The sequence below is a fragment of the Glandiceps talaboti genome, chromosome 19 (assembly GCF_964340395.1).
Source record: "Glandiceps talaboti chromosome 19, keGlaTala1.1, whole genome shotgun sequence".
In the NCBI taxonomy this organism is placed as follows: domain Eukaryota; kingdom Metazoa; phylum Hemichordata; class Enteropneusta; family Spengelidae; genus Glandiceps; species Glandiceps talaboti.
In genome coordinates this window covers 17,708,241-17,724,014 of record NC_135567.1, presented here as the reverse complement: position 1 = coordinate 17,724,014, position 15,774 = coordinate 17,708,241, and the positions used below count along the sequence as shown (strand labels likewise).

Here is a 15,774-nt window from a genome sequence, read left to right as displayed (position 1 = left end):
GTCTTCAGTTCTTCTTTCATTTCACTGCATTCTTTGACCAATTTTTCATTTTCTGAAACTAAGTTTTTATTTTCGCTTTCCAAAGTTTCTAAATATTGTTTTTTTCTTTGTCTGTTTTCTCTGGCTGCGATGGCGTTCTTTCGATTGCGAGATGAAAGTTTGTCGTAAGATTTCGATTCACCATTCTCTGCCATCAGTTCATAATCATCTGAACTTTTTGCACGTTTTGCACGCACATTTTTACTATGTATTGCGGTCTGTGTTGTTAATTTTTGACTGGTTTTACTTTGTAGTGGTGGTGAACTTGTACTTGGATCTGTCACAATCTGCAGGTCTGATGTTCTGTTACTGTTGTCAGTAATGTTGAGATCTGTCCTCTGATTGGTCATTTCATCTGACTGATTGGAGCTATCAAAGTTGTCATGGCAATCGCGTGAATTACTGTCATCGTTTTCAGCAATGTCATCTTCAAAAGATCCAACTGTACAAACATTTCCATCACTGTGATTGGTGCTTTTTGTTGTTGTCTTTCTGATGATTGGTTGTTTATTAAGAGTTTGTTTGGTTTTCTCTTTTGTGATTGGTTGTTCATTTATGTTGACAGATGTTGGCAGTCTGGTGAGTAAGTGTCCATCATTAGACAACATTATTGTCTGTCTATTGATTGGTGGTTGATGAGTGTTTACAGGTGGGGTTTGTCTTATATTTGACTGTCTGTCAGTAAATACAGATCTTTCCTCTGAGGTGATTGGTTGTTCAGATGCTGTCTCTATGGTGATTGGTTGTACAGATGTTGTCTCTATGGTGATTGGTTGTGAAGGTGTTGTTTCTATGGTATTTGGTGGTTGATAATTGTCTACAAGTGATGTTTGTCTTATACTTAACTGTTTGTCAATAAATTCATAAAGTTTCTTTGAGGTGATTGGCTGTACATGTGTTGTCTTAATGGTGACGAGTTGTTCAGCGCCGACAGCAGGGCTTCTTGAAGACTGTATTGTAATTGGCTGTTCATCAGTGTCATTCGAAGTTTGTATGGTGATTGGATGTTGAGCAGTGTCTTTTGAATTCTGTATGGTGATTGGCTGCATTGCAGGGCCTTTTGAAATCTGTGTGGTGATTGGCTGTTCAGCAGTGTCTTTTGAAATCTGTGTGGTGATTGGCTGTTCAGCAGTGTCTTTTGAAGTCTGTATGGTGATTTGTTGCTTAGCAGGGCCTTTTGAAATCTGTGTGGTGATTGGCTGTTCAGCAGTGTCTTTTGATGTCTGTGTGGTGATTGGCTGTTCAGAAGTGTCTTTTGATGTCTGTGTGGTGATTGGCTGTTCAGCAGTGTCTTTTGATGTCTGTGTGGTGATTGGCTGTTCAGAAGTGTCTTTTGATGTCTGTATGGTGATTGGCTGTTCAGCAGTGTCTTTTGATGTCTGTGTGGTGATTGGCTGTTCAGCAGTGTCTTTTGATGTCTGTATGGTGATTGGCTGTTCAGCAGTGTCTTTTGATGTCTGTGTGGTGATTGACTGTTCAGCAGTGTCTTTTGATATCTGTGTGGTGATTGGCTGTTCAGCAGTGTCTTTTGAAGTCTGTGTGGTGATTGGCTGTTCAGCAGTGTCTTTTGATGTCTGTGTGATGATTGGCTGTTCAGCAGTGTCTTTTGATGTCTGTGTGATGATTGGCTGTTCAGCAGTGTCTTTTGATGTCTGTATGGTGATTGGCTGTTCATCATAGATTGAGACTGTGGATTCCTGAATGGCTGGTTGCTGATCAATGCTAGAAGGTCTACCTAGAATTGGACCAGGAGTTAAATTTGTGTTATCAGTTTTAGTTAGCCTGGACAAACTATCTGAGTTATCAGTCATTCTGACACCATTTTCACAGCCAATCATCAACTCATCATCGTCACAGCCAATCTTCAACTGTTTAGTATTGGACTTAGATTTGTCGTCTTTAGTTTCAGAGTCATCCAGAGGGTTCTCAGGTGTTTTAGAGTTTGATCGTTCACTGGGTCTAGACTGGTATGTTTCCATGGAAACCTGTGAATCTTGTGTCTTGTCATGCCAGGACTGCATGATATGTTTATGCTGTTCCTCAATCTCAGGGTCTATGATGTCACTTAGGCAAGGTACACAAATTTCCTCCATAGTGTCATGATGTAACATATCGTAGTTAGCTGTCAAAGACAAAACAGACAATACCATCAATTACACCATGTACAAACCAAGTTGAGTTGAACAGAAAATATGGAATTTATACCCTGGTTGTTCCACATCACAACAACGTGTGTCTATGTGGTCATGCCAATGCATGTCTACATCACTGGTTCTGCTGTGTTTGAAATACAAATCAAGATTTTCAAAATTGCCATTACATTCCCGATTTTTCTTTACATTACTGGAGTGGTTATTCTCCAATATTTTTCATCATTCATCCGGAAAATACTTGTGACCTAAGGGTTTGTCACTACTCGTCCAGTGACTGATAGTGACAATGCCACCTTAGCCTCACTCATATTTTCCCTGAATGAATGAAGGAAAATATTGGGGAATAAACATCTAAATATTACATATGTACCAGTGATTACTTGCATCGATTGTGTGCATACAGTACTAGTGGTATCCGTATTTGCTGGATGTTGCGCAATATCTGTATGCAAATAAAGAAATGAGTCTTATTAAGCTGTTTAGGAATCATGTAAAATTAGGAATTAACTCACCACTTGTAAAGTGTTCACTTTGTCTGCATTCTTTGTCTTTATGCTGACTTTGTGTTATTTCTACTGTGCTTTTTGTCTTGTAATAATTGTGGTCATGAGTAGGAAGGGCACTGACTTCTGTAGATGAGTTGCTAGGTGTGGTCACCTGGTGTTTGTTGCTAGGTGTGATCATCTCTTGCATGTTGCTAGGTGAGGTTGTTAGATTAGTCTTCTTTGATGTTTCTGTATGGAAATTGCTTGGAATACTTAGGGGTTCTGAGGTGTTGCTAGGTGTGAACAATTTGTCTTGGTTGCTAAGTGTGGCTGATAGCTCCAAGATTTTAAGAATGTCTGGCAACTCTTTGTTGCTAGATGTGGTCACTTCTGTGTTGCCAGATGTGGTTACCTCTGTGTTACTAGTTGTGGTCACTTCTGTGTTGCTAGGCGTGGTCACCTCTGTGTTGCTAGGTGTAGTCATCTGCTTTGTGCTGCTAGAGGGGGTCAGCTGATTTGAAGCAGAATTATTATTAGTATTATTCATGGATTGTGGCTTTGAAGAAATGACTTCATTAGCTCTACTGTGTGTTTGTTTGCGGTCTCTCCTCTCTGCACATTTCTTCCTACTATGTGTATATGGCTTACCACAGTCAGTACACACACTCAGAAAGTCCATATTGTAATATTTCACAGCACAACCCTCAAAATGATCTGAAGAGTCGATATTAAGGTACTTCCATGGATTCTCAGTGTCTCCATTATAGTGTCTTTGATCACAGCGACAGTCACATTCACAGACATCAGATGTACTCTCATTATTTTCAATGGTCTTTTGTTCACAATCCATCACTGAAGTTTGTTGTCTTGTTGACTCTTCTTCACTTATCTCCACTGATGTTGAGTGTCTTATCAACTCGTCTTCAACTGTCTGTTGTCTTAGCAACTCATCCTCAACTGTCTGTTGTCTTAGCAACTCACCCTCAACTGTCTGTTGTCTTAGCAACTCATCCTCAACTGTCTGTTGTCTTGGCAACTCATCTTCAACTTTCTTTTGACTTGTCATCTCCACTGTCATTGTATTTTTAATAGTTTTATCAATGCAAACTTCAGTTGGTTTGCCATCACCATTACCAATATCTTTGGTTGCCATGGCTTCTTATCAAATTAATCAACTGTAAGAAAATTGTCATCTGATATGAGTAAGATTCTACAAAATTTTCTGTTTCTAAAAACTACAGTAACTGTCTGAAGTCTTTTGTTTTGAGGGAGATCGCATGCGCATAAGGTAGAATCATCGGAGCGAGGCCTCCTTGCTGTGACACAGTAAGGTCTGGATCTGCTGCCGACATTGTTCCGTGTATAGGGACACTATATCAGAATCGAATCCCTAACTCAGCAAGAAGGATCAAAAGTACATCGATCGGACGATGGAAGTAGAACTTAGAAGGAGCATAGATCACTGCACTGGATGTACTATGGGGGGGGGGGGGGTTACATCAAGTCGCTCCCGGCCGGATGTACATCCACGGAAGGAGGATCCCGGGAGCGATCGCGACTTGAACGTCGTGCTAGTCAACTCGTATACCATGGTGCAATTCACAGTAACTAATGTGAGCTAATATTCTATTCCAGGATGATAATATTCTATACTAGGATATCATAATACAAAATAATGGCGTTATTAATAAAATGTATTTACGATATTCAAAAATTACAGTCGCCAGTGATTTCACCAGCGGAAAACACTCACTTGTGTTGTGAGCTAATATTCCATTCCATGATGATAATATTCTAGTCTAGGATGATTATAATACAAAATATTTAATGACGTTCGCCTACTGCAGAGTTCGACACTTGAAAATCTTGTACACTTACCATGCATCACAGAGTATTTTTTTTTGTGCTTGATAAATAAGGTCGAAATCATAATGTAGTGCATGTACTATACGAATCTTGAACGCACACAGTGTTCTCCTGGTGTCACCTCAGAGGTAAAGGTCAAAATAATCACGTGATACGATCCAGCTTCGACTTTTAAAGTTTTACCACAGAGGTCGCAGTCCGATTTAGACCCTAGTAGATTAATACGGTTGTAGTAGTTGAGCGTGGTTTTTAATGGAACGGTCAGAGTTCTGAGGACAGCTTTCTCTACAACAATCATAAACAAATAAATATTAAGTCATATGTATTTAATTTAATTGCTTATAATATGTAATGCCTTTAGAATGTCATTCAGCATTCTAACACGTTTTTCATTGCATTGCATGTATTGTAAATAATATGATATTTGGAAGTAAAAAACGCAAATTTTTGAGCTAAATTTTATCTAAATTCAATTAACGAAAATACTTTCATTTCTGCATTATTACTGGATTATGTAAATTGTATAATATATTTTGGAAAAGTCATTTTTATGGATTGCTTTCAAATTTGTACTTTAGTGACTTTTTTGTTTTTTCTTGCAATATTTGGTGTAAGTGGTAAATTTTTTTCTGTTTTATTTTTGTTAGACTTGTAAATTTGTCAATTTGATTCCTATGTACTAGTTCTCTAAATAAACTGTTATGGTATTATCTACAATATAACATTGTGCGACACTACAATATTCCATTGAGAAGTGAACGCGTACGTCTGAAATTTGTGACCTTTATAATGTTGTCGAAGATGAGTTTCATTAATATTTTGTCCAACTTGTACTGTATGGTTGACAAATGGATATTTATTTTGAATTTTTTAGTTCTTAAGACACCTCGACTCCACTATGTTCTATAGTTGAAAAACAATAATTACATTATACCACTACATTGATGGCGCAAATCGAGAGATCTGATTGGTCTAGACATCGAACTAGCGCGTCTAAAATGAGCAATAATGCACAGTTGGCACGCATCCAAGTTTTGATGTTCACTGTTCGTCTACGAACGTTAGGGTGGTTTATTGCTTATAACGCATGCTAAATCCTTGTTTGTAACTCACCTTGCAGTGAACAGCTAAACTGTTGTTGTTTGATCGAAAAACGACACTAAAGTTACAAAATAGTTCAGTTTCCATGGTGACAGATTCGAAACCAAGCTTTCACTCAAGATTTAAACTTGTCTCTACACCACCTACAATGTATTTTTATAATTACTTTACCAATTTTTAGTGAATTCATATTTGGTTACTTGATGGAAAAAATTCTCCCAGTTGCCAAACCATTTACAGCAGACAGTGAACTGAGTCTACGCAGTAGTACGTGTGACGTAACTTGAAGTTTTTGACTAAATTATAACCTCACTATTTATGGGTTAATATTCTATTCAAGTCGGCCATAAAACAAAATAATGACGTTTTTAGGTATTTATGAATTTTCGAAAATTCTTTCACAGATGCGACACTATCTATCTATGATACCTGTGACGGTATATTTGTAAATAACATCATTATTTTATATTATGGCCATGAATATTCCCAGGTAGTTCACAACCGTGAATCCCACGTGAGTTTTACACAATTGAATTTCAAATAGCTATAGAGATCAGTTATGATTGTCCGAGTGGCCTCGATCTAGTCTGAACATGTTTGTCACCTTTCAAACTAGAATTAGTTGCTAGTTTAATATTATTCTGTCTGTCTTTTTCTTTGTGTTTGTGTGTTTTTATATTTTATGGGACATCTTGGTGGCCTTAAATAAAGAAATAATAATAATAATAATAATAATAATAATAATAATAATATTAAACTTATAACAATGCTTGAAGTATCGAAACCAGAAACCTATCATATCGACCACAGAGTCCGACATGAACTTTCGAGTCATGCACTAACTATTTGCTAATTATTCATATAACAACCACTATAAAATTTAAAACTAACCCTGAAAATATAAGTTGTCAAGGGGTGTTTTATATTTTCTATCATGAAATTCATTATCCGGGTTTGAAATTACTCTAAAACCCATGTTTAACTTGACCTCGTCTGGTTACCACCCCTAGTAATGAATGGAATGGTCCAGTCTAGTAAATAAAAACAAGGCAAGATGGCGGAAGCCTCACTGGAAATGTTGGGTGGACACGGATCGGCTGGAGTGACAAGTACACAGTGGGACCCTTATCATAGCAAAGATTGGGACAAAGAGGTCCCAACACAACAATGTATTCTAAGAATTAAAAGGTGCGTAGATTTTGAGAATTACACATGTAATTTAATGTAGTTAATTGGGTCACCACCGGGACTGCCCCATCGCATCTTGAAGTAGTTCTCTCTTCCGGTTAGAGTAAATGGCAGCATTTAACCATGACAATATCACACACACGTCACTTGAACAATCAAAAAATGACTGAAGTACTTGATGTCAGTTAATATTTCCAGTGTAAATCACAGACGATGTTGTAATAAAACTGTATTGAGGCGTAACGTCAGGTGATCATTTGATACATGTCACTTGAGTGTCTGTGGTAGAAACAGTGATAAGTATGATGCCAACACATTGTATGTTTACAAAGTCTAAAATGTTTCCTAAAATAGTGCGATTTCAAGTTGACATTAAATGAATAAATGATGTCGATGCATCTACAGACGATATATGTTCATGTTGACAGTGTTCAAAGTCCTGTGTCGGGCCTCAGTAATGTTACTAAATGGACATGTACATGTACATGACTGTGGAAACAGGAAGTGTATAGTACTACGTCAGTTCTTGACACCTTACATACAATGAAAGACCTTGTCGTAATTATGATGTCCAGCCTTTCTGTAGAACATGGAGATAGCCTTCCCTACCTCTATGTGTAGAATTACTGAATTATAAACTCCAAAGAAGGGACTATTCATACAAACAGTCGGAGAATCGAAGAGTCTGATTCTGTATGCAATATATAAACATGTATACTGTTACATGTAACCTAGATACTTTGACCACTAATATCAAATGCGATTTACAGTCTTCAACTAATTCTCAAAGACTAATTTTCACTAATTACCAGACTTGAATATTGTTTTCATGACCAAGAAGGCATTTCAGTCACTACTTATTTTTTACTAATTACCAGATTGGTACACTGTGTTCATGTACAAGAAGGCATTTTAGTCACTACTTATTTTTACAAATTACCAAACTGGTACATTGTGTTCATATACATGACGGCATTTTAGTCACTATTTATTTTTACTAATTACCAGACTGGTACATTGTGTTCATATACATGACGGCATTTTAGTCACTATTTATTTTTTTGCTAATTACCATACTAGTACATTGTGTTCATGTACCAAATTAAAAAGGTATTTTAGTCACTACTTAATTTTACTAATTACCAGACTGGTACATTCCTGTATTCATATACAAGAAGGCATTTTAGCCACTACTTATTTTTTGCTAATTATCAGACTAGTACATTGTGTTCAAGTACAAGAAGGTATTTTAGTCACTCTTATTTTTACTAATTACCAGACTGGTACATTCCTGAATTCATATACAAGAAGGCATTTTAGCCACTACTTATTTTTACTAATTACCAAACTGGTACATTGTGTTCATATACAAGAAGGCATTTAAGTCACTATTTATTTTTTGCTAATTACCAGACTAGTACATTGTGTTCAAGTACAGAAGGTATTTTTGTCACTACTTATTTTTATATTTTGTTTTCTAGTGAAATAAGTGAAAATTACCAGGTTTACAATATTTTCCCACCATTAAAATCAGGTTTGATATATGATTGATAAATTATACATATCAAATTACACTGTTATGGAAAATAAATATGTACGTTAGGCCGAGAAAAAAATTGTGGTTCCGGTTACCCAACCCCACCTAGTTTTTCACGCCAACCCTAATCTTTTTTTACCTATTTGAGAAAAAAATTATAAAATTGCAAAAATTGTGAAGAAATAGTGGATGCGGAAACTGACATTAACTTAAAAAGACAAAATAAATCTGTTCTTCCAATCTGTAATGGCTGTACATCTGATGAGAAGAAACCAATAATACAGAGACAATATGGAAAACAACAGAAAACATAACTACCTGAACTAGACACATATGAAAAAAAATATAATTTTTTTTTTTTAAACATCTACCTACCCCACCTATTCTAAAATTGAGTGTAATCGGAGACACACAATTTATTTTGTTAGGCCTCAATGTCATTTATACATTAATGGTAGATAATTTGGTATAAGATGTTCTTTCCCAATATTTTTGTTCGTGCAGCCAAGGGAAATATGAGTGACCTAAGGGACCTTGTCACTATGAGTTGCTAGATGAGTAGTATCGAACCCTTAGGTCAAGAGTATTTTCCAACTGAATGAAGAAAAAGATTGGAGAATAACACAAGTATACATCCTTGGTGAATGAATGGAGAGTTATAACTGGTCTGTAGCATTTAAGAATACCCAAACTTATTGAATAAAGTTATTGTGAATATCATAATTTCAATGGGTATTTGTACTATAAATTATTTACTTTTTGTCTTGCAGGGATATTATGAGCATATACAATGAACCCCCTCCAGGAATGTGTGTTGTACCAGATAAAGATGATATCACAAAGGTAAGAACCCCTCCCCTCCAGAAATGTGTGTTGTACCAGATATAGGTGACATCACAAAAGTAAGAACCCCTCCCCTCCAGAAATGTGTGTTGTACCAGATAAAGGTGACATCACAAAGGTAAGAACCCCTCCCCTCCAGAAATGTGTGTTGTACCAGATAAAGGTGACATCACAAAGGTAAGAACCCCTCCCCTCCAGAAATGTGTGTTGTACCAGATAAAGACGACATCACAAAGGTAAGTACCCCCTCCCTTCCAGGAATGTGTGTTGTACCAGATAAATGTGACATCACAAAGAGCACCGTCCCCGCTAGGCGTATGAGTTGTATCTGATAAAGATGATATCACAGAGGTGAGAACCCCCTCCCCTCTAGGTTTGTGTGTTTTACCAGATAAAGGTGGTGGATCAGAAACAAATAGCCATGGTGAAGACCACACCTGCAACCTAAGGATTCCAAGCTGGCCTCTCTAACCATTTGAACTTCACGACTCCACGCCACAACTTGCGATGTACAGATTCCAAGCCAGCCATGCTAACCATTCGATCATCATGACTCCAGGATAGGTTTATATTGCAGGGAATTTGATGTGTGTGTTTGATAACAGAACAAAGGACTGTGATCTGCAGTCAGTGAATATTATTCAGTTAAAACAAATATTGTCTATTTTTTTTAAATTACAGGTGCATGCATTAATCACAGGACCCTTCGACACCCCATATGAAGGTGGTTTCTTCTACTTCCTAATAAGGTTTCCACCAGACTATCCAATCAGGCCCCCTAGGGTGAAATTAATTACCACAGGTGATGGTAAAGTCAGATTCAACCCTAACCTCTATCGCAATGGTAAAGTCTGCCTCAGTATTCTCGGGTAAGTTATGGGGTTCATCAGGTCCCCCTAGGATGAACTTAGAATTTGCTCTAAGATACCAACAAGATGAATATTGTCAAAGTTCTTTAAAAAGAAAATTTGTACTTGTTAGGAATTCAAAACAGCTTGTACAAAAGTAAGAAATCACACACTTCACAAGGAGAGATAGACTCTCTCATAGTCCTCGGAGCTTCACATAAATAGCTAAAATTTGGGTTGTTTTGTACATGTATGTATCTACTGCATAATTGTACTAGTATACTAATATCCCACTGTGCGCCCTGCCCTCATCGATCACATTGGGCTAACCTGTCGTTGACATGTTAGGCGAGCTTTGGCTTCACCTAGCATGTCAACAAAAGGTTAGCCCATTATGATCAATGAGGGCGCAAAGTACAAGGATACTGGGATACTAGTATACGAGTACAATCATGCAGTAGATATCGGTACATACAAAACAACCCAAGTTTTAGCTTTTTATGCAAAGCTCTGAGGACTGTGAGAGAGTCTAAAGGAAAGAAAGATAGTGTGAAAACAAGACCTCTGTCAGAATGCTGTGAACGACAGTTTGAATTTCCCATATTTGCATAGATTACCCACAATGCTCTTTACCATTGTATACATGTGTCGAAGTTAATAGATATTTCTGGTCAACTACTTTTACAGTACATGGTCTGGTCCAGCATGGAGTCCTGCACAGAGTTTATCCAGTGTACTAATATCAATACAGTCTTTAATGAATGAAAAACCCTATCACAATGAACCAGGTTTTGAACAGGTATGTACCCAGACTAAACAATGAACACGGTTTTGAACAGGTATGTACCCAGACTAAACAATGAAGCAAGTTTCAAACAGGTATGTACCCAGACTAAACAATGAGCCAGATTTTGGACAGGTATGTAAACAGACTAAATAATGAACCCGGTTTTGAATGAGTATGTACCCAGACTAAAGCATGAACAAGTTTTTGAACAGGTACAATGTACATTCCCAGACTAAACAATGAACCAGGTTTTGAACAGGTACGTACCCAGACTAAACAATGAACCAGGTTTTGAACTGGTATGTACCAAGGTACAACAAGAATCTGGTTACATGTACACCTCCCATTTCACTATTCATTCATACCAGTGTTTCAATCCCAAACAAAGGATGTTCGTCAGGGATCTAAAGAGAATAAAACAAACCTTGGGTATTCAAAATCTTTTACAACAGAAATCTCAACAACAAAAATTGATAAATTTTAACGTTTTAATTTTTTTTTTAAATGATGTTTATTTGTTTGTTTGTTTGTTTGTTTGTGTATACATTGTTTGTTTGTTTGTTTGTGTATACATATAATATTCTTACTGAGTATTTGTTGATGTGTTGAATTTCAGGAGAGGCAAAGTGGGGATGCACAGAGGTATAATGACTGCATACGACATGAAACAATCCGTGTAGCGGTATGTGATGTACTTGAAAAGGGACACATATATGATAAAGTACCAGAAGAACTTAGGTAAGTTTAGTCAGTTTGAAATGAACAGCCTGTGTAGTGGTGTGTGATGTACAAAATATACATACCTGTAGCACTATGTGATGTACTAGAAAAGGGACACATATATGACAAAGTACCAGAAGAACTTAGGTAAGTTTAGTCAGTTTGAAATGAACAGCCTGTGTAGTGGTGTGGTAGATTAAAGGGACACACATATAACAGTATATCTGAAGAACTTTGGTAGGTTTAGCCAGTTTGAAATGTAACAATCTGTGTAGTAGTGTGATGTACTAGAAAAGGAACACACATATGATGAAGAACTTCTAAAGGTAAGTTTAGTCAGTTTGAAAGTAACAGCCTGTGTAACAGTGTGTTAGTGTAAAGAGACACAAATATAGCAATATATCCAAAGAACTTAGGTAGGTTTAGTCAGTTTGAAATGTAAAAGCCATGTAGCAGTGTGTGATATACTATAGAAATGCACGAAGAACTTACAAGGTAAGTTTAGTCAGTTTGAAATGTGACAATCTGTGTAGTGGTGTGTGATGTACTAAATATACATCCCTGTAGCACTATATGATGTACTAGAAAAGGGATACACATATGACGAAGTACCTGAAGAACTTAGATAAGTTTATTAGTCAGTTTGAAATGTAACAATCCCTGTAGCAGTGTGTACATGATGTACTAAATATAAATTTTGTTGTTTTCAACTTGTGTAATTTGTTTTGTTTTATTTTGATGTCAACAGAAATGTAATGGAGAAATCATTTCCTGAATTTTATGATTATTATATGACAACAGTGACAGACAGATTACACTTAGCAGGTCAAGTTATGCAGGTATGTATTCAGTGTGTGTGTGTGTGGGTGTCTGTCTGTGTGTCTGTACTTGTGTATGTATGTATGTATGTATGTATGTGTGTATGTATGTATGTATGTATGTATGTATGTATGTATGTATGTATTTGTGTATGTATGTATTTGTGTATGTGTGTATGTATGTATGTATGTATGTATGTATGTATGTATGTATGTATGTATGTATGTATGTATGTGTGTATATATGTATGTATGTATGTATGTGTGTATGTGTGTATGCATGTATGTATGTATGTATGTGTGTATGTATGTATGTATGTATGTATGTATTTGTGTATGTGTGCATGTGCATGTGCATGTACATGCATGTGTGTTTGTGTGTCTAAAAGTTTCCAAAAGTCTTTCTGTGTCTGTCTGTCTGTCTGCCTGCACGTGCGTGTGTGTATGTGTGTGTGTGTGTGTGTGTGTGTGTGTGTGTGTGTGTGTAAAGTAATATCTGTATTTGGTGTATCACTGTTTGTCATTGAATCCTACAGTCCATGATATGTGTTTTATCACTGCCACTATTAAGATTAAGAGAATCATTCCTTATTCCAGACAGTCTCTATAGCTCTACCAGACGTCTACGTTTACACACACCCAAACTTTAATCTTAACTTGACCTTGACCTTGAACAATCTTATTAATTCACTCTTGTTATCTGTTGTTTACAGGACCCGTTTGGTGAGAAGAGGGGTCGTTTTGAATATGCAACGATCAGAGCGCGACTAGAAGCGATAAAGAAACGAGTCGACGAAAATGTAGGAGATAGGTTATCAGACTTAGATAGTGACATGAGTACATCAGATACTGAACCTAGTAGTACTGATAATTGTCACTCTACTAGCTGATTAATTAGTTTATTAATTAATTAAAATATTACAAGATACTGTCTTTGTAAATAGTTCTTGTCAATACTGGCAGAAAAGAAATAAGAAACTAACAAACAAGAGATGATTTGATATGTACAGTGGAATGACATCTGATAAAACAAACAACAAACAAACTAGATATGAATAGATATGTACAGTAATATGACATCTGCTAAAAACAAACAACAAACATACAAACAAACAAGAATTGAATAGATATGTACAGTGAAATGAAATCCGATAGTTGATGAGATTTAGTTTTAATTTGGTTGCCATGGTAACTGGATAAACATGGACGACTATTGTGTTATGTATACTACTGATTAGTGTCTGAAAGGTGTTATATCGCAATGTCACTCTCTCATATAAGGGTCTTATTCAAATATATTACCCTGCATCTAAGAGGGTTACATGGCAATGTCATCTCCTCATGTAAGGGTCTTATACAAATATATTACCCTCTATCTGAGGGTGTTACATTGCAATGTCACTTTCTCATGTAAGGGTCATATACAAATATATTACCCTCTATCTGAGGGTGTTATATTGCAATGTCACTTTCTCATGTAAGGGTCTTATACAAATATATCACCCTATATCTGAGGGTGTTATATCGCAATATCACTGTCTCGTGTAAGGGTCATATACAAATATATTACCCTACATCTAAAGCTGTCCTTTTGCAATATTACTCTCTCATGTAAGGGTCTTATACAAATATATTACCCTGCTTCTAAGGGTGTTATATTGCAATGTCACTTTCTCATGTAAGGGTCTCATACAAATATATTACCCTACATCTAAGGTTGATATATTGCAATATTACTCTCTCATCTAAGGGTCTTATACAAATGGACATATGGAATATTCTATTACAACTACTAAGACCTTGTGTGGTATTAATTCTATAGATGAATGGGCTTACACAGGATCTCGTGAAATCTGCCGCAAGACGAGACGAGAAATGGCTTATTGATTTAAAAGTAACAGGTTGTTAAGAAATATAGATTTATGATGGCTTTGTTGAATTTTATATATTGATTTGTACTGCCAGTATTGACACTGAAAACAATGGTAAAAAACTCTTTCACATGTTTATGTTGTCATGGTTACATTGTAGTCAATTGATAACTCAATGACTGGAGGGTAAATATATGTTGGACATTGAAAGGTGACAGGCCCCCTAGTTTGGTGATAATATTTCATTACAACTAGTATTAACTCTAAGCAAGCCAGACTCCCTAGTATAGTGGTGATATTCCATGACAAGTCGTAAAACTCATTAGTATGGTAGCAATATATTGATCACAACTTGATGTTGGGGGGGGGGGAGGGGGGGGGGTAAAAATCACCAATTTTCAGATGGGTTGTTGCATAAAGATATTGCCAATGTAATCAACCCTATAATTACAGAATTTTTCAGATGAAAAAATTGACCTATATTTAGGATTTTTTTTTGAAAAAACAACCGATTTGGGCAGCACCTACCCATGTACATGTGTATGCAAGCCCCTCCTTCCTCCCCCCAGCTCAGCCTTGTTAGGAGTTAGGTGGTGACACTTGACAACAACAAGAAGACCCCACAGTGTGATGAGGGCTGTTAATTGTTGTAAATCAGTCTGTAATCTCTCAAGTGATTGTTTTATCAATTGTACACCTATACATTAAAAGTCAGTTTTTAGTAAAATCTGTTATGTTTACATTATATTGTTAGGTCACAGGAAGTGAAACTCTTGTGTAAAAAACAAAAAAACATAAAAATTTCACGAGAATGAAAAAATGAAAAAGAAAATCCCCAATTTAATTTTTTTTTATATAGTGTATATTTGGTTTTCTGAGACTCAGTGTACCTTGTTGCCACGGTGATGTGTGTCTTCAGTTTATAGTCTATCACATCTCGATTTGTTGTATTTTTCTACACTCTTTGTAAGTTTAGTTATATTTGCACTAGTTTCTAAACTAAGTCAAAATATAAATTAACGAGTCTATGTGCGATCAAATACAAGCCGCAAAAAAATACTGGTGTGTTTCCTTGAATGAAGTGAGCCAAGGAAAGACTTCACACAAAGCCAAATTTGGTTTAAAATAATACAACTGATACAAAAATAGCGGGTGCCTCTGATGTAGGTTTATGCGATGCTTTTATCATTTTTTTTTATATTTGAGGAAGATGTAATATAATAGTAACCATCGGACTCCATCGTTATAATGAGTAGTGTCCTATCAGTAAACAGAGTCATGAGATCCAGGCTCCTGTAGTGTTTATGCTTTGATAGGATGATTGACAGATGACACAGAATGATTGACAGGTAGCACAGAAATGGAATAATTGACAGCACATATAGAATGATTGACAGGCAGTAGAAATATAAATGATTGACAGGTAGCACAGAGATAGCATGATTAACACATGACAGAATGATTGACAGGTAGCACACAAATGGAATAATTGACAGCACAGATAGAATGATTGACAGG

The 15,774-nt window shown here is 36.3% G+C and overlaps 1 protein-coding gene across 1 annotated transcript; it reads left to right on the top strand.

Annotated features, from left to right (window-relative positions):
* The first annotated feature begins 6,698 nt into the window (after positions 1 to 6,698).
* LOC144450219 (ubiquitin-conjugating enzyme E2 Z-like) lies at positions 6,699 to 13,372 on the top strand. Its single transcript, XM_078140810.1, has 7 exons — positions 6,699 to 6,832; positions 9,140 to 9,212; positions 9,894 to 10,081; positions 10,748 to 10,859; positions 11,464 to 11,585; positions 12,316 to 12,406; positions 13,099 to 13,372. The coding sequence occupies exons 1-7, from the start codon at positions 6,699 to 6,701 to the stop codon at positions 13,273 to 13,275; spliced, it is 897 nt and encodes a 298-aa protein (XP_077996936.1). The 3' UTR covers positions 13,276 to 13,372.
* The last annotated feature ends 2,402 nt before the right edge of the window (positions 13,373 to 15,774 follow it).

Coding starts and splice junctions, on each gene's coding strand:
- LOC144450219 (XM_078140810.1), top strand. CDS start 6,699: ATGGCGGAAGCCTCACTGGAAATGTTGGGTGGACACGGATCGGCTGGA. Junction 9,213..9,893: donor ATAAAGATGATATCACAAAG/GTAAGAACCCCT, acceptor TTTAAATTACAG/GTGCATGCATTAATCACAGG. Junction 12,407..13,098: donor TAGCAGGTCAAGTTATGCAG/GTATGTATTCAG, acceptor TGTTGTTTACAG/GACCCGTTTGGTGAGAAGAG.